Source organism: Rhinopithecus roxellana, chromosome 16 (genome assembly GCF_007565055.1).
Source record: "Rhinopithecus roxellana isolate Shanxi Qingling chromosome 16, ASM756505v1, whole genome shotgun sequence".
Taxonomy (NCBI): Eukaryota; Metazoa; Chordata; class Mammalia; order Primates; family Cercopithecidae; genus Rhinopithecus; species Rhinopithecus roxellana.
In genome coordinates this window covers 112,998,866-113,017,236 of record NC_044564.1, presented here as the reverse complement: position 1 = coordinate 113,017,236, position 18,371 = coordinate 112,998,866, and the positions used below count along the sequence as shown (strand labels likewise).

General features: G+C 42.6%; 1 protein-coding gene across 1 annotated transcript; it reads right to left on the bottom strand.

Annotated features, from left to right (window-relative positions):
• Positions 1-240: 240 nt before the first annotated feature.
• On the bottom strand, positions 241-16,968 carry ZNF483 (zinc finger protein 483). Its single transcript, XM_030919234.1, has 5 exons — positions 16,554-16,968; positions 13,338-13,426; positions 10,111-10,237; positions 9,263-9,355; positions 241-1,751 (listed from the first exon to the last, which is right to left on the bottom strand). The coding sequence occupies exons 1-5, from the start codon at positions 16,966-16,968 to the stop codon at positions 241-243; spliced, it is 2,235 nt and encodes a 744-aa protein (XP_030775094.1).
• Positions 16,969-18,371: the final 1,403 nt, after the last annotated feature.

Here is an 18,371-nt window from a genome sequence, read left to right as displayed (position 1 = left end):
AATTCGTTTGGCCTCAGAATCAATTTGCATTCTTCCCTTTCCAGTGACTTTACCAACTAATTACTGTTTACCAGCTGTTGCCATTCTTGAAAAGAAGAGGGATGAATGGGCAAAAGAATATTTTTCCTAACTGAATTTATGAAAGTTGCAGCTACTGATCAATATTTTAAGTTTATATCCCAGGGTTTCAGTAACTGACAATTTGAATTAAATTCCCCCCACCTTAATGTAGTTCCAGGATTATTCTGCAGCATGAAATCCCCGATGTCTAATGAGGCCTGAATTACTTTTAAATGTCTTCTCACATTCGTTACATTCATATTCTCTCCTTCCGGTATGAATTTTTAGGTGTTCTACAAGGATAGAGCTTCGACTAAAGGTTGCACCACAATAGTTACATTCATAGGGTTTCTCTCCTGTATGAATTCGGTGGTGCTCATTAAGAGATGAACTCTGACTGAAGGACTTCCCACATTCTTTACATTTATAAGGTTTTACACCAGTATGAATTCTCTGATGACGACTAAGCAGTGAATGGGTTGGGAAGGCTTTCTCACATTGGTTACATTTGTAGGGTTTTTCTCCTGAATGAAGTCTTTGATGATAAATCACAGATGTAAAATGGCTAAAAGTCATTCCGCAATCATTACACAAATACGGTTTTTCTCCAGTGTGAATTCTCTGATGCCGGGTAAGGCATGAATTCTGTCTAAAGGCTTTTCCACATTCGCCACATTTATAGGGTTTCTCTCCAGTATGAATTCTCTGATGTTTGGAAAGGGATGAGCTATGACTGAAGGATTTTCCACAATTGTTACATGTATAGGGTTTTTCTCCAGTATGAATTCGCTGGTGCTGAATAAGAGATGAACTGTCACTGAAGGGTCTCCCACAGTCTTTACATTTATAAGGTTTTTCTCCAGTATGAATTCTCTGATGTTTAATGAGGTGAGCACTTAGGGTGAAACCTTTCCCGCAATCATCACATTTGAAGGGTTTCTCTCCACTGTGAGTTCTATGATGTGGTGTGAGTGATGAACTATCACTAAAAGCTTTTCCACATTCATTACACATATAGGGTTTTTCTCCAGTGTGAATTCTCCGATGTTTGGTGAGTGAGGCGCTATAGCCAAAGGCTTTTCCACACTTACTACATTTATGAGTTTTTTCTCCAGTCTCATTTCCCTCATCTTTATTTAAGGCTGCTTCTTGACATGAATCTTTCCGACATTTCTCACACATAGGGGTTTTTCTCCTAGAAAGAGTTGATCTTCTAATAAAGATTATCCCACACTTACTGCATTTTTGGGACCTATCCCCCAAATGAATCTTCTGACGTTTCTGATGTTCAGTAAGAGCTGAAGAGTGACTTAAGACTTTCCCACCATCATTAGATTTCCGTGACTTTTCTCCAGTGGTTTTCTCCTTGCGGTTCAGAACAAGGTCTGAATGAAAACTGAAGGGTTTCTTGCTTTCATTATACCTCCGAGATTTCTTCCTCAAGTAGACTCTCAGATGTTTAAGTAAGTCTGAAGTTTCTTTGAAATTATGTCCAAAGGGGCTTTTATCTGGGTCAAATTCCTCACCCCTATTGCCACTGCCAAGAGTTTTTTGTGTGACTGTTCCTTTTGAATTTCCCTGATTACTGTGATCCTCCTCTGAGCTGCCACAATATTGCTGGAATTCTTCCATCAAGCCATAATCATCATCCCTGAGGCATCTTTCTATTATTTTATCTAAAGCCGATTCATCTAAAAGAAATAAGAAATAGAGTATTTCCTGTTTGCAGGAAAGGAAGCTGTTGTATTTGGGTCTGAAATAAGAACACATTAGTAACTGCAAGGAATACAGTTTTGATGGTTCTCAAAAAGAGCTTTATAAAATAGAAAAGGAAAAGACAATATAGGGAAACAATGTAAACATATGGGTTAAGAAAAATATTGAGAAAGATGAAAAGTTTGTGCTTTACAGTTAGATGCAACTTTTCACCCTCATTCTGAATTTTTATAAGAGGTTCAGGACGGGCGTGGTGGCTCACGCCTGTAATCTCAGCACTTTGGGAGGCCGAGGCAGGCAGATAATGAGGTCAGGAGATCAAGACCATCCTGACTAACACGGTGAAACCCCATCTCTACTAAAAATACAAAAAATTAGCCAGGTGTGATGGCATGAGCCTGTGGTCCCAGCTACTCGGGAGGCTGAGGTAGGAAAATTGCTTGAACCCAGGAGGTGGAGGTTGCAGGGAGCCAAGACTGTGGCACTATGCTCCAGCCTAGGCAACAGAGCAAGGCTCCATCTCAAAAAAAAAAAAAAAAAAAAAAAACAAGGTTCAAACCTATTCTCCCTATATCGTAATTTTTCTTTCCAACAATGATAGCACAAACATTTGTCCAATATTTACCAAATGCCAGGTACCACACCAAGCACGATGTAATAGAAGTTAAGTATAATATACTGCACTTAATCTTCACAACAACCCTATGGAGTAGCTTTTATTACCATTCCAGTTTTATGGATGTGACAACTGGGAATATAAGAGTATTAAGTAGTCTGCCCAAGGTCACGTGATAGAGCCAGATTTTTTTTAACTTAATCTGAAACCAAAGCCCACGCTCTTGATCCCTATATCATATCACCTCTCCGCAAAGCAGACAAATAACACTACTTTGTTGAAAAGAGTAAACACATCACAGATATGCAGCACCACCAATATAGACTTTCAAAGATTACAAGTTGGCCCTATCAGCCTTACATATACACTAATCAGGCATCCATTTTAAGTCTCTCCTACACTGTTGCAGTTCCAGTACTATTCTTCTGACCTGTATACTTCCTACTACCTAGAATGCATTCCCACAGCACCCTCACTGTCACAAACATAAATCAGACAGGGCCTAGGGTTCAACTGCAACAATCTCCAGAGCTTTCTCCAACACCATACTCTCACTGATTATGCTATTCTCAGAATTTTGAATTCACTAATTAACTACATCTTGGCTTTTTGCCACAAGGTCACATTGTCACTTTTATGAAACTATTTTTTCAACAGATAATTATAAAATACAAAGTTACTCAAAATCATATTACCTAGAACTAATGGTTAATACACAATTCCGTATATTTCCTTTGATGTTTCTATATAGTTTAAAACAGAAAAACTGTATAATTTGTATTGTTATTCTTTTCACTTCGTATTGTTACTCTTTTCATTTATGATTATTTCCCATTTTACTGCTAATTTTTCTTTAAAAAAATTTTTTTTTTATTTTTAGAGACAGGGTCTTACTCTGTTGCCTAGGCTGGAGAGCAGTGGCATGATCACTGCTCACTGCAGCCTCAACCTCCCCAGCTCAAGCAATCCTCCCATCTCAGCCTTCCGAGTAGGTGGAACCACAGGCAGGTGCCATCACATCTGGCTAATTTTTAAAAAGTATCTGTAGAGATTGGGTCTCCCTGTGCTGATCAGGCTGGTCTTGAACAGCTGGCCTCAACTGATTCTCCCACCATGGCCTCCCAAAGTGCTGGGATTACAGGTATGAGCCACTGAACCCAACTCATTAATTCTTCATAAAGATAATTTTAATCAGTGACATAATCATCATATAGATACAATTGTTCATTCTCTTTCTTTTTTTTTGAAATGGAGTTTTGCTCTTGTTGCCCAGGCTGGATGCAATGTGCAATCTTGGCTCACTGCAATCTCTGCCTCCCGGGTTCAAGCCATTCTCCTGCCTCAGCCTCCCGAGTAGCTAGGAGTACAGGCATGTGCTACCATGCCCAGCTAATTTTGTATTTTTAGTAGAGATGGGGTTTCTCCATGTTGGTCAGGCTGGTCTTGAAATCCTGACCTCAGGTGATCCACCCGCCTTGGCCTCCCAAAGTGCTGGGATTACAGGCGTGAGCCACCATACCCAGCCTCATTCTCTTATTGAACCTTTATCAAATAATACTTCCTGAAAAACAGAGTCATGAAGGCAGAATTACTAAACCAAAGGGCAGAAACTAGGTTATACTGCTTTACATGACACATGAGGAGCAGAAGCCCCTGAATACTATCTCTGATCAAATATTCTTTAGATCTTTGCAAATTTAATTCATAATAAATAGTATTATTGCCTTAAATGTGCACTGCATTGCTAACCAGTGAGTTTGAACAATTTTTTCATGTTCACGAGCTATTTAAATTTTAAATTTTGTTGGTGATCCATTCAAGTTAGTCCATTTTCCTAACAGACTTAGTGTTCCTTATTGATTTGAATGAGTTTTTTTTTTTTTTATGAAATGAAGTCTCACTCTCTCACCCCAGCAATTTCTGCTCACTGCAACCTCCACCTCCCGGGTTCGAGCAATTCTCCAGTCTCAGCCTCCTGAGTAGCTGAGACTACAGCTGCCCACCACCACACCTGGCTAATTTTTGCATTTTTTAGTAGAGACGGGGTTTTACCATGTTGGCCAAGCTGGTCTCGAACTCCTGACCTCAGGTGATCCATCTGCCTTGGCCTCCCAAAGTGCTGGGATTATAGGTGAGCCACGACACCTAGCTGAGGTTTTTTTTTTTTTAAATAAATTATGGCCATTGACTGCTGTATCTGTCAAAAACTTTCTTCTCCAGTATGTCGTAAATAACTTTTAAAACAAGCTGTATATCAACATGAGGCTTTTTTGTTTGATGTAAGATAACTGGGGAAGGAACATATATTTATACCGGTGTGCTAGAACTCCTCATAACACTTTCAGAATCCATCTTTTAAATTCCCCTCCAAAATGCTACTTAAATGTGATAAAACAACTATTGTCCTTTATATATGTAATCACAGTTGACCCTTGAACAACATAAATTTGAACTGCAAGTGTCCATTTACAGGTGGATTTTTGTTTTTCTAAGAGATGGGGTCTTGATCTGTCATCCAGGCTGGAGTACAGTGGCATGATTGTAGCTCACTGCAACCTCTAACTCCTGGGCTGAAGCAATCCTCCTACCTCGGCGCACACCACTGCGCCTGGCTGGTTTTTAAATTTTTTGTAGAAACAGGGTCTCATTATGCTGCCCAGGCTGGTCTCAAACTCCTGGCTTCAAGTGGTCTTCCCGTTTTGGCCTCCCAAAGTGTTGAGATTACAGGTGGGAGTCACCATGCCCAGCCTGTGATTTTTTTTCAATAAACACGTTAGAAAAATTTTTGGAGATCTGTGACAATTGGAAAAAACTTGCAGACAAACTGTGTAGCCTAGACATGTCAAAAAAAAAAAGTCATGAATTTTTAAGATATATAGATAGATAATAGTCTATTTTGTCATTTATTGCTATAAAATGTACACAAATTATAAAGTTAAAATTTATCAAAACGTACACACACACTTACAGGCCATACTTGGTGTCATTCACAGTCTAGAGAAATGTAAGCAAATGTAAAGATACAGTATTAAATAATAACTGGGCCAGGCACAGTAGCTCACCCCCATAATCTCCACCACTTTGGGAGGCCAAGGTAGGCAGTTTGTTTCAGCTCAGGAGTTGGAGACCAGCCTGAGCAACATGACGAAACTCTGTCTCTACAGAAAATACAAACATTAGCTGAATATGGTGGCATGTGCCTGTAGTACCAGCTACTCAAGAAGCTGAGGTGAGAGGATTGCTTGAACCCAGGAGGTAGAGGCTATAGTGAGCCGTGATCATGCCACTGCACCCTAGCCTGGATGACAGAGCAAGACCCTGTCTCAAAATAATAATAATAATAGTAACTGCATAAAACGAACTATAGTACATACTATACACTGTAATAATTTCATAGGCACCTCTTGTTGGTATTGCAATGAGCTCAAATGTCTGCCCTAAGTATCCACTTAAAATGCCAGGAAGGCCAGGTGCAGTGGCTCACGCCTGTAATTCCAACATTTTGGGAAGCCAAGGCAGGCAGATCACTTGAGGTCAGGAGCTTGAGACCAACGTGGTTAAACTCTGTCTCTACCAAAAACACAAAATTTAGCTGGGTGTGGTGGTGCATACCTATAATCACAGCTACTCGGTAGGCTGAGGCAGGAGAATCGCTGGAACCCAGGAGGTGGAGGCTGCAGTGAGCTGACATCACACCACTGCACTCCAGCCTGGGTGACAGAGTGAGACTCTGTCTCCAAAAAAAAAAAAAACAAAAGCCCTATCATGCTAATCATCTCCATGTAAGCTGTTTATGTCTCCAGGAAATTGCCTATCACAGTAAAAATGGATCTCTTGCAGTTCTCTCCTATTTTTCATTGTCTTTAGTGCAATACTGTAAAACTTGAATAACATCACGGGACCCAAAGTGCTGCTAGTAGCACTGGAAGTGCTGCCAACAAGCACAGAATAGTCATGATACTTCAAGAAAAAGCTGAACTGCTTGATATGCACCATAGACTAAGGTCTGCAGCTATAATTGTCTGCCATTTCAGACAGACAACATAAACTTCGTGATCTGTACACACGGTACAGTGCTGTAAATGTATTTTCTCTTTTTGCCTTAATAGCATTTTTCTCTGGCTTACTAGAATATAGTATATAACAAACATATGTAATTCTGTTTATCAATAAGGCTTCAGGTCAACAGTAGGCTATTAGTAGTTAAGTTTTTGGAGAGTTAATGGTTATACATGGATTTTCAACTGTATGGGCGGAGGGGGTCAGTGCCCCTAATCCTCATGTTGTTCAAGGGTCAATTGTATACCGGAAGCAGCCAATAAGTTGACTACAATAAATGTTTGAGAAGATGGAATACAGCAAGATGGATTATTGCTTCTTTCTTTGAGATAAACCAAGGTATCGCTACATGTAATAACTTATTTTTATTTTCATTTTTTTTTTTTTGAGACGGGGTCTCGCTCTGTCGCCCAGGCTGGAGTGCTGTGGCGCAATCTTGGCTCAGTGCAAGCTCTGCTTCCCAGGTTCAAGCAATTCTCCTGCCTCAGCCTCCCAAGTAGCTGGGATTATAGGCACCCGTCGCCATGCCCAGCTAATTTTTTTTTTTTTTTTTTTTTTTTGAGACGGAGTCTCGCTGTGTCGCCCAGGCTGGAGTGCAGTGGCGCGATCTCGGCTCACTGCAAGCTCCACCTCCCGGGTTCCCGCCATTCTCCCGCCTCAGCCTCCGAGTAGCTGGGACTACAGGCGCCCGCCACCGCGTCCGGCTAGTTTTTTGTATTTTTAGTAGAGACGGGGTTTCACCGTGTTAGCCAGGAGGGTCTCGATCTCCTGACCTCGTGATCCACCCGCCTCGGCCTCCCAAAGTGCTGGGATTACAGGCTTGAGCCACCGCACCCGGCCTTTTTTTGTATTTTTAGTAGAGACGGGGTTTCACCGTGTTAGCCAGGATGGTCTTGATCTCCTGACCTTGTGATCCGCCCGCCTTGGCCTCCCAAAGTGCTGGGATTACAGGCAGGAGCCACTGTGCTCGGCCTATTTTTTTAATGTAAATTTAATATATATAAATCGTGGCCAGGCACGGTGGCTCACACCTGTAATCCCAGCACTCTGGGAGGCCGAGGTAGTTGGATTACGAGGTCAGGAGATCAAGACCATCCTGGCCAACATGGTAAAACCCTGCCTCTACTAAAAATACAAAAAAATTAGCTGGGCATGGTGGCACGTGCCTGTAGTCCCAGATACTTGGCAGGCTAAGGCAAAAGAATCACTTGAACGTGGGAGGTGGAGGTTGCAGTGAGCCGAGACTGTGCCACTGCACTCCGGCCTGACGACAGAGCAAGACTCCATCTCAAGAAAACAAAACAAAACAGAACCTAATTCTTCAAACATAACCAGTGCTAACATGAATGTTTTCCAGATATTAAAAATCCATATATTCTATGTATTCAGGCATGTGTTATTCCCTTTAACAAAAATGGAATTACTATACATGCTGTCCACTGAGTGAATTCCTACTTATCCTTCAAGATTCAACTCAAATGCGAATTAAAACCTTGCTCCTACATATTTCCACAGCTCCTTATACACGTGCTTGATATAGTATGCATCACAGTGTTAACACCCTTGTTTCGATATGTCCTCTAGTGTCCATAAATATGCACCGCTCACAACTCCTCCTGTGGAGATATTACCTGACAACCTCTACTGCTGCTCTATGAATTCAACACTGCATCCACACCAGTTGCCACAAGCAGCTCCCGGTCAATGACGGAGTACAGGGATACTTACACAGGCCCACTTCTTTGAGACACAGGACTCCTCTGATAGGTAACTATGGTAAGGACTCCCGTTTGGCCTTGCCTAAACTTTTTTAGAACTGCACTTCAGCCGGGCGCATTGGCTCATGCCTGTAATCTCAGCACTTTGGGAGGTCGAGGCAGGCGGATCAAGAGGTCACGAGTTCGAGACCAGCCTGGCCAACATGGTGAAACCCCATCTCTACTAAAAATACAAAAAATTAGGCCGGGCGCCGTGGCTCAAACCTGTAATCCCAGCACTTTGGGAGGCCGAGACGGGCGGATCACGAGGTCAGGAGATCGAGACCATCCTGGCTAACATGGTGAAACCCCGTCTCTACTAAAAAATACAAAAAAATTAGCCGGGCATGGTGGCGGGCGCCTGTAGTCCCAGCTGCTCGGGAGGCTGAGGAAGGAGAATGGCGTGAACCTGGGAGGCGGAGCTTGCAGTGAGCTGAGATCCGGCCACTGCACTCCAGCCTGGGTGACAGAGCAAGACTCCGTCTCAAAAAAACAAACAAACAAAAAAATTAGCCGGGCTTGTTGGTGGGCACCTGTAATCCCAGCTACTCGGGAGGCTGAGGCAGGAGAATCACTTGAACCCGGGAGGCAGAGGTTGCAGTGAGCTGAGATAGTGCTATTGCACTCTAGCTTGGGAGACAGTGCGAGACTCTGACTCAAAAAAATAAAAATAAAAATTAAAATTAAAAAAGATAGAACGACACTTTAGTCTAAGACTTTTCCTACCCAATCTGCCCTACTTCCTGTTCTCATTCACAGGTTAGACCAGCATTATGCTCTGATAGCTCTTCCGGCTTCTTCTAGTTCCTTCCTCATTTTCCTTCACTCAATCTTTCTCCAGTAAAGATCTTACATGGCTAATTATGTCCTGGCATCTATTCAGAGGACCCAAACCAAGTCTTCCCCATTAAAATGAACATTTCAGGAAGGCAAGGGCTCTATTCTAATCATCTTCGTATTTTAGTATCTAGGTAGCCCAACATTTCAAAGAGTCTTCTCAACAGACTTGCTAAACATCTGTTTTCATTTCGTTGTGTATTTTTCACCAACTCACCTGGTCGGGAGCCTTCTGAGACTTCTTTCAGCAGCCATGGCAATTCAACCCACTTTAGCTGGGAAATCAACTCTAATTTTGAAACTGGAAAGTCTGCTCATAGAGAAAAGAACAGAAAATTGCTGTTTTGCATAGAATAAAGATATCCCAGCATTCATATATAGCCTCTGGTTCTCCAGGGAAGATAAAAAATGCTACCAAAATGTACAAACATAAATACTGGAACTTGCGACAAAAATGGGAAACCAAGGTATCGCTACATGTAATAACTTATTTTTATTTTCATTTTTTTTTTTTTTTGAGACGGGGTCTCGCTCTGTCGCCCAGGCTGGAGTGCTGTGGCACAATCTTGGCTCAGTGCAAGCTCTGCTTCCCAGGTTCAAGCAATTCTCCTGCCTCAGCCTCCCAAGTAGCTGGGATTATAGGCACCCGTCACCATGCCCAGCTAATTTCTTTTTTTTTTTTTTTTTTTTTTTGAGACGTCTCGCTGTGTCGCCCAGGCTGGAGTGCAGTGGCGCGATCTCGGCTCACTGGAAGCTCCGCCTCCCGGGTTCCCGCCATTCTCCCGCCTCAGCCTCTGAGTAGCTGGGACTACAGGCGCCCGCCACCGCGTCCGGCTAGTTTTTTTCCAATTCAATTCACATTTCCAATTCAATGAAGCAAAGACCTTTTCTAGAAGATACACTGCAGGAAAGCACATTTTCAGAACTGGTTTTTTGGATTAGTCCTATCAGTCCCTGGGTCCCCAGGCAAAACAAAGTACTTCACATAGCACTTACCTTTCAATAAAAGGGGACAAAAAGAGACCCAAGGTTAAACACTAGGTAATGAAGAAAAGGTGTCTTTACCCAGAAATTCTAGGTTCCTGAAGTTTTCCAGTAGCACTTCCTTATATAGCTCCTTTTGAAAAGGCTCCAGCTTCTTCCACTCTCCTCTTGAAAAGTTCACAGCTACATCCTTCAATGTTATAGATTCCTAGAACACCAAACAGCTCTTTTGTATTGGATTATTCCCAAATAGAACCTAAGCTGGTTTTTTTTTTTGTTTTTTTTTTTTTTGAGACAGGCTATTATTTCTCTGTCACCCATGTTAGAGTGCAGTGGTGCTTCATGGTTCACTGCAGGCTCAACCTCCTGGGCTCAAGTGATCCTCCCAACAGTAGTGGGGACTGCAGGCATGTGCCACCATGCCTGGCTTATTTCTAAATTTTTTGTAGAGGCATTGTCTCACTATGCTGCCCAGGCTGGTCTCGAACTCTTGGGCTCAAGTAATCCTCTGTCCTCTACCTCCCAGAGCACTGGGATTGCAGGCCTGAGCCACTGTGCCCAGGATGGATAGGATATAAAGAATGGTTTTGATAGCATGCAAGTTTTTAAGAATTCCAAAGTAAGCTACAGAGCAGCTATTCATTCTATGACTTTTATAAGTGATTCAGAACAAAGGTACTACACAATCCCTGCCTCTTCCATTCTGTCTCTAGTGTTCAATACTGTACAAGAATTCTCTGGAATGTATAACATTGATCAAGTTCACCCTAACACATCCATTTCTAGGACTAAAATATTAAATGAAGGGCATGATTTACATTCCTGAACCCTAAATTTGCAGAATTAATGTAAGTTTACTACAGGTAATAATTGTATAATATCTGCAACTACATTCCAAATTTTAACTTCCAATTATAAGCAGCAATTATCTTCTATCATATTCAGAGAATCTATGTTCAACAACATACTCACACTTGCAATTACTCCACAATTACAAACAAGAATACTGACTCACTAAAACACGCTTTCCTTTTTTTTTTTTGAGACTAAGTCTTGCTCTGTTGCCCAGGCTGGAGTGCAATGGCATGATCTCGGCTCACTGCAACCTCCACCTCCCGAGTTCAAGCGATTCTCATGCCTCAGCCTTTCAAGCAGCTGGGATTGCAGGCATGCACCACCACATCTGGCTGATTTTTCAAATACACTTTCTTTTTTTTTTTTTTTTTTTTTGAGACGGAGTCTCGCTCTGTCGCCCAGGCTGGAGTGCAGTGGCCGGATCTCAGCTCACTGCAAGCTCTGCCTCCCGGGTTTATGCCATTCTCCTGCCTCAGCCTCCCGAGTAGCTGGGACTACAGGCGCCCACCACCTCGCCCGGCTATTTTTTTGTATTTTTTAGTAGAGACAGGGTTTCACCATGTTAGCCAGGATGGTCTCGATCTGACCTCGTGATCTGCCCATCTCGGCCTCCCAAAGTGCTGGGATTACAGGTTTGAGCCACCGCGCCCGGCCACCAAATACACTTTCTATAGCAGTCTCTGCATGCTTTTTGAGAGGCAGTAAAGCAGAATGGCTATTGGTACGTGTATTACCTTCCTCTGGGAGCTGTAACAAATTACCATAACCTTGGTGACTCAAAATAGGAATTTGTTCTCTCACAGTTCTGGAGGCCAGAAGTCTGAGATCTAGGTGTTGGCAGGGCTGTGCTCCCTTCAGAGGCTCTGGGGGAGAATCTGTTCCTTGCCTCTTCCTGCTTCTGGTGGCTGCCACCATTCCTTGTCTTGCGGCCCTATCACTCCAAACTCTGCCTAATTCTCCAATCACCTTCTCTTTGTGTTTTCAATCTCCTCCTGCCTCTCTAGCAAGGACACTTGGGATGGCATTTAGGGCCCACCTGTATAATCCAGAATAAATTCCTCATGTTGTTTTCTGTGAGACAGGGTCTCACTTTGCTACCCAGACTGGAGTATGGTGGCGCAATCATAGCTCACTGCAGCCTCAACCTCCCAGGTTCAAGTGAAAGACTGTCTTTCCCTGCCACCTCAGATCCCGGGTAGCTGAAACCACAGGTATGTTATTGTGCCCAGCTAATTCCTAAAATTTTTTATACAGACGAGGGTCTCGCTATGTTGCCCAGGCTGGTCTCGAACTCCCAGGCTCAAGCAATCCTCCCACCTTGGCCTCCCAAAGCAATGTGATCACAGGCATGAGCCACTGTACCCAGTCAAAGATGTTCTTTATCATGTTAAGATTTAAGGACATGTACCTCTGCCTGAGCACAGTGGCTCATGTCTGCAATCACAATGCTGTGGGAGGCCAAGGGAGAGGACTGCTTGAGGTCAGGAGTTCAAGACCAGCCTGGGCAACATAGCAAGACCCCAACTCTACAAAAAATATTTTAAAATGAGCTGGGCACAGTGATGTGTGCCTGTTGTCCCAGCTACTCAAGAGGCTGAGGAGGGAGGATAGCTTGAGCCCAGGACTTCAAGGTTGCAGTGAGCTATGCTTGCACCACTGCACTCCACTCCAGCCTGGATGACAAAGCAAGACTCCATCTCCTAAAAAAAAAAAAAAAAAAAAAAAGGAAGGCGGCCAGGTGCGATGGCTCACACCTGTAATCCCAGCACTTTGGGAGGCCGAAGCGGGTGGATCATGAGGTCAGGAGTTTGACACCAGGCTGGCTAACATAGTGAAACCCTGTCTCTACTAAAAATACAAAAATTAGCTGGGAATGGTGGCACGTGCCTGTAGTCCCAGCTATCTGGGAGGCTGAGGCAGGAGAATCACTTGAACTTGGGCGGCGGAGGTTGCAGTGAGCCAAGATTCCGCTACTGCACTCCAGCCTGGGCAACAGAGCGAAACTCCGTCTCAATAAAAAAAAAAAAAGAAAAAGAAGGAAATGAACTTCTACTTCTACCTGACTAATTTTAACAGCGGTAACTGCTGAATTTTAGTAAATGTTTTTGTCTCATTAGAATCAGACTCATGGCATTCTGTGAACTGAAACAAAACTGCATGCGGAAAATGAGGTGTCAGTTCCTTGAAAGGGAGACTATATTTATTTCATTTTATTTTGTTAGAGAGAGGGTCTTGCTCCCCAGGATGGAAGGCAGCAGTGGCGTCATCACAGCTCACTGCAACCCTGAACTCTTGGGCTCAAGTGATCTTCCTGCCTCAGCCTCCCAAAGTACTGACTGGGATTACAGGTGTAAGGCACCGTGCCTAGCCTTTGATTTTGTATCTTTATACCACTCAGTAGGAGCCCAGTTAAGTATTCACTTAGGAATAAAAACCATTGAAAGGAAACTTACACAGGACTCAGTATTGGGACAAACAGCGACCATTTTATCCTCTTTTGAGTTCTCCTCTTGGGAAACAGTAGAATCTTGAGAGACTGGATCTAGGAAAGGGGAGAAAACCAGTCCAGTCTTTCAAATAAATTCCTCAGACTAAAAATCTTTATATATATATCTATATATAATTTCTAAGTGATACACAGGAAAAAAACTAAGTCAGTTTCTCCTACTATACTCACAACACAAAATAATTCTGAGACTTCAGATATGTGGGGGTATTTCCCCCACAAACAGCAAGCAATTCTGTGTTGGATTCCCCAGCAGGCACCAGCTGGGTATCCTCTAATTCATTTCTAATACTATCTACCTGGAGACGGCATTAGCTCCCAAAGGTTAAGGCCTCAGACTCACAAGACCAACCTCCACTTCAGATGCCAGTCTCATGTCTGAGCCTCCAGGGCTTTGACCAACAAGATACAAATTGGGGATCCCATGAGCCCCTCCCTGGGTTCCAATAACTTGCTAGAGTGGCTCACATAACACTTTACTTACGTTTACTTGTTTATTGTAAAGGGTATTACAAAGGATACAGATGAACAGCCAGATGGATGACACACTGCACAGGGCAAGAGGCTTGGCACTTCCATGACCTCTACACAGCTCTCCAGGAACTGCCACATGGTTAGCTATCCGGAAAACTCTAATGAGCTGTGTCCTTATGGAAGCTTCATAGACAGGCATGACTGATTAAATCACTGGCCCCGTGATTAACTCAACCTTCAGTCCCTCTCCCCTCTGACAGGTTTGGGGGGTGGGGCTGAGTTCCAACCCTGTAAGCACAGGGTTGGTTCCCCTGGCAACCAGCACCCTCCCCCAATTCCAGGGTTATCTAAGGACTTTCCAAAAATCATCTCATTAACATAAACTCAAGGGTGGTTAAAAGGGGCTTGTTATAAATAACAAAAAGACTGTCTTTCTCCTTTATAGCTCAGGAGCTGTTTCAGGAACCATGGACAAAAGGCCAAATATTTTAACAAAAGACACTCTTACTGCTCTAATCACCCAGGAAATTACAAGGGTTCTAAGAGCTCTGAGCCTCTCTGGATAAAAAGGTCAGAAGAAACAAAAAGTTGTCCACTCTTTAAAACAGAGAACAGCCATAGATAAAAGTTTCCTATGAAAACCTAGGCGTTTCCTCTTAGCTCATATAAAAATCCTTTCAAATCTTAAGCTCACGAAAACTGGTTTTCTTCTTTCTATATACCCTCAATTTAAAAATGTTTAATTTGAACAACAATGAATTTTGAAGTATCCTAATTTAAAAGACGTAGTAAGGTAAAACTGTGTATTCTTCATAGTGCTAGTACAAAGCCTTGCTCAAGAGTCACTCCAACCTGCTAACTGAATGAAAGCACCAGGTTAGTCTCAAGCGTTGACTCCACCAGATTCCTTACGACAGAAAAGAGGCATCTAATAAACTCGTAGGAACTAAATGTATCCAGTACCTTCAGATTGGCCCATTCTGGGCATACTACCAATGAGTGAGCCCTGCTCCGCAAGGAGCAGTAAAAAATAAATACATAAAAACCCTCGGATGTCAACAGCTCTTTTTCAAATAAGAAAAAGTACTTTTTCAAATCATACTCTACCTTCTTATGAAAATAAGTTTAGGCAACTTTAATGATTAGACAATCAATAAAAATTAAGAATCAGAATGACTTAATCAAAGAGAAAAGTGGGGTGAATTTAAGAAAACTGTTATGCCCTACAGAATCCTAGAAATCAATTCTTTTTTTTTTTTTTTTTTTTTTGAGACCGAGTTGTGCTGTTGTTGCCCAGGCTGGGGTACAATGGTGCGATCTTGGCTCACTGCAATGTCCACCTTCCGGGTTCAAGTGATTCTCCTGCCTCAGTCTCCACAGTAGCTTGGATTACAGGCGTGCACCACCATGCTGGGCTGAGTTTGTATTTTTGTAGGGACAGGGTTTCTCCATGTTGGTACAGCTGGTCTCAAACTCCTGACCTCGGGTGATCCACCTACCTAGGCCTCCCAAAGTGCTGGGATTACAAGTGTGAACCACCATACCTGGCCCGAAACCAATTCTTTATTGCAGGGGCCTCCACAAAGAGGCCCTAATTTTGTAGAAGCATGACACTGCAGTGACAAATCACAGAGGAGTCAGGAAATCCAAATTTTAGATACACTAATTAGCTGTGTGACGGCAAATTAAGTGTATGGAGGTAAATACTATTTATTTCCCTATCTCAGAACTCTTCCAGAATACAAACTGTCATACATATATATCAGGGGCCCTATGGTAAATATGCTACAAATATTCCAAATATATTTGGAATGCAAATATTCCAAATATATTTGGAATGCAAATATTCCAAATATATTTGGAATGCAAATATTCCAAATATTTGTAGCATATTACACTGCAAAATACAAATATTTGTATCATATTTGAGAATATGAATAGCTACAAATTTGAGAAAAAAGGCGAGCCACATTCCCTGAAAGGACTATTCACCCTAGAAGACTTTACATCAACATTTTATAATGATATCAATGTAATTCAGTTTATAGTTTATACATTTATCTTTATAATATGTAATTACATACATAAAATTCAGGTTTTCCTGCCCTAAGGCTGTGGAACTGCACTGTAAAATAGTTACTAGTCGCATTTGGCTATTTAAACTTTAAATTTGATTTAAAAAATTCAGTTCCTTATTTGCACTAGCTGCTTTTCATGTACTTAACTTGAATTGCAAAACAGTGCAGAAACATTTCCATCAGCAAGGACACTGACAGCCCTGCTCCAGCAACATGCTAGTCCACACAGTGGAACTAGACATTAGGGCCTGAGCTGGTTGATTTGCCTGTGACTCCAAACACTTTCACAGATAACTTGTGTTCTTGAAGTGGATGGGAAAGAAATTACTATTTCTTGAGCATCCACCATATATTATATCTTATCTTCTCTTACCTTTACAAGAAAACTACAGGAAAGATGATATCCCTTTTTAACGGATAAAAATATTTACATTCTGAGAGTTTACACAGCTTGCTCAAAATCACATAGTAAATGGCAGGGCTGATTCAAACCCAGTCCCAACTTCAAACCTCAGACTCCTCTTTAGCAGTAAATTGCTTTCTTTTGAGGGATTTACTTTCGGACTTTGAGGCAATGTCTCCCGCTTCCTCCCTCCATCTATAAATCTCACCTTCTTTTTCTTCAAGCATCTGGGTCAAATCTTCTATTAGGGTCACCACCTCCTCACTACTCTCAGGATGTTGTGACTTTACCCAAATCCTGATTTCCCCAGGCAAAATGGTCAGGAACTGCTCAAACACCAAAAGCTCTAAAATCTGTTCTTTCGTGTGAATGTCTGGTCTCAGCCACTGAATGCAGAGCTCCCAGAGTTGACTCAGAGCTTTCCTGGGTCCAGCTACTTCTGAGTAACAAAACCACCTAAACCTCTGTCTGAAAGACTCTGCGTCAGCCGCATTTCCTCTTAAAATAGCTTCTTGCTCCCCAGAAGTAACCACTCTTGGGACCTCATTTTGTTCAGTCGAGGCCAGAGTTTGAGGGTCTGGTGAGATGGCTGTCATCTTGTTCAAGGGCACTACAGCTTGCATTGTGTCTCAGGGGCAGGAATCCAGTCCCTTCACACTCTAGTTGAGTATCAGTGCAGTCCACCAACAGGTACTATACACAGCCAGGAACATCAAAGGTTCCAGGAATCCAGTTTACAGTCCTGCAGAAACTGTCAAGAAGAAATATTAAGGCATTAAATAGGTAAAACAAACTATTGTTAGTCCTAAAAACATTGTTCTTGGTTTGGTTCAGAGAAATATATCCACACACATACCTGCAAAGGCCTAGAAAAGCCCTGCTCAACTACTATATTAAAAAGATAATTTTCTTTCTTTTTTTTTTTTTGAGATGGAGTTTTGCTCTTGGTGCCCAGGTTGGAGTGAAGTGGTACGATCTCGGCTCACTGCAACCTCTGCCCCGGCCGGGTTCAAGCGATTCTCCTGCCTCAGCCTCCCAGGAAGCTGGGACTACAGGCATGCGCCACCATTCCCAACTAATTTTTGTATTTTTAGTAGAGATGGGGTTTCGCCACGTTGGCCAGGCTAGTCTTGAACTCCTGACTTCAGGCGACCCACCCACCTCGGCCTCCCAAAGTGTCAGGATTACAGGCTTGAGCCACCGCACCCAGTCATAATTTTCTTTGTAGTCTAAAGCCGAGGAGCTACTTAAGGATTAAGGAAACAGTTGCTTTAGATTCAATACTCCTCCTAAACAAAATGTTATCAGAAAAGGTTCACAAGGGGACCCAGTCGAAAAGCTATTTAACAACTCCTACCCTTTGTTAACGAAAGGGTACACATTTCTCACCCGTTGCTCAACTCAGAAGCCCAATTTAAAATTTGACTTTCAAATTTCTCTTCCTCCTTACTTCTCCCATCATCGATAACCAAGATCTGGTGATTTTATTTCCTAAGAACCTCTCCATTCTATCCTACTGAAACTGCCTAAGTACAGGGGTCTTCAATCCAGTCTCACACTGTAGCCAAAATATTCCTTCTAACATGCAAAATATGATCTTATCACTCCCTGGTTTACAGTCCCCTCACCAGCCCCCAAACGGTCTCTCGATAAAGTTCACATGCAGGGACCATGGCATTGTGATCTAGAGACACTGCCTGATGACCTCACCTCTTGAGCTCTAAGCTACCCGAATGACACTACAGCCATAAATTAGTATCTCCCCATTCCCAGACACTTCCTCTCTACATACCTTCCTAGCGTTCGCACCAAGGCTATTCCCTCTCCTCGGAATGTTGCTTTCTTTCTCCTACCAAACTTTTATTCGTTCTTTAAAGCCTGACTCCTTTCAACTGTCACTTCTTGTGTGATGCTCTGCTTGATCCCAAAGCACTCCTTTGCACACAGACTACCCTGTGTTGCCTGCATTCATTCATTCTACAAGTGACTGAGCAACTACAATGAGCTGGAACAGGACCAGGGGCCC

Bases quoted from the DNA above. Each gene is read 5' to 3' on its own strand.
- ZNF483 (XM_030919234.1), bottom strand. From the start codon at position 16,968: ATGCAAGCTGTAGTGCCCTTGAACAAGATGACAGCCATCTCACCAGAC. The intron at 10,238-13,337 runs GTAAGTTTCCTT...TTGGTGTTCTAG, and splicing joins GTCCCAATACTGAGTCCTGT to GAATCTATAACATTGAAGGA. The intron at 1,752-9,262 runs GTGAGTTGGTGA...TATTTCTTTTAG, and splicing joins CTCAGAAGGCTCCCGACCAG to ATGAATCGGCTTTAGATAAA.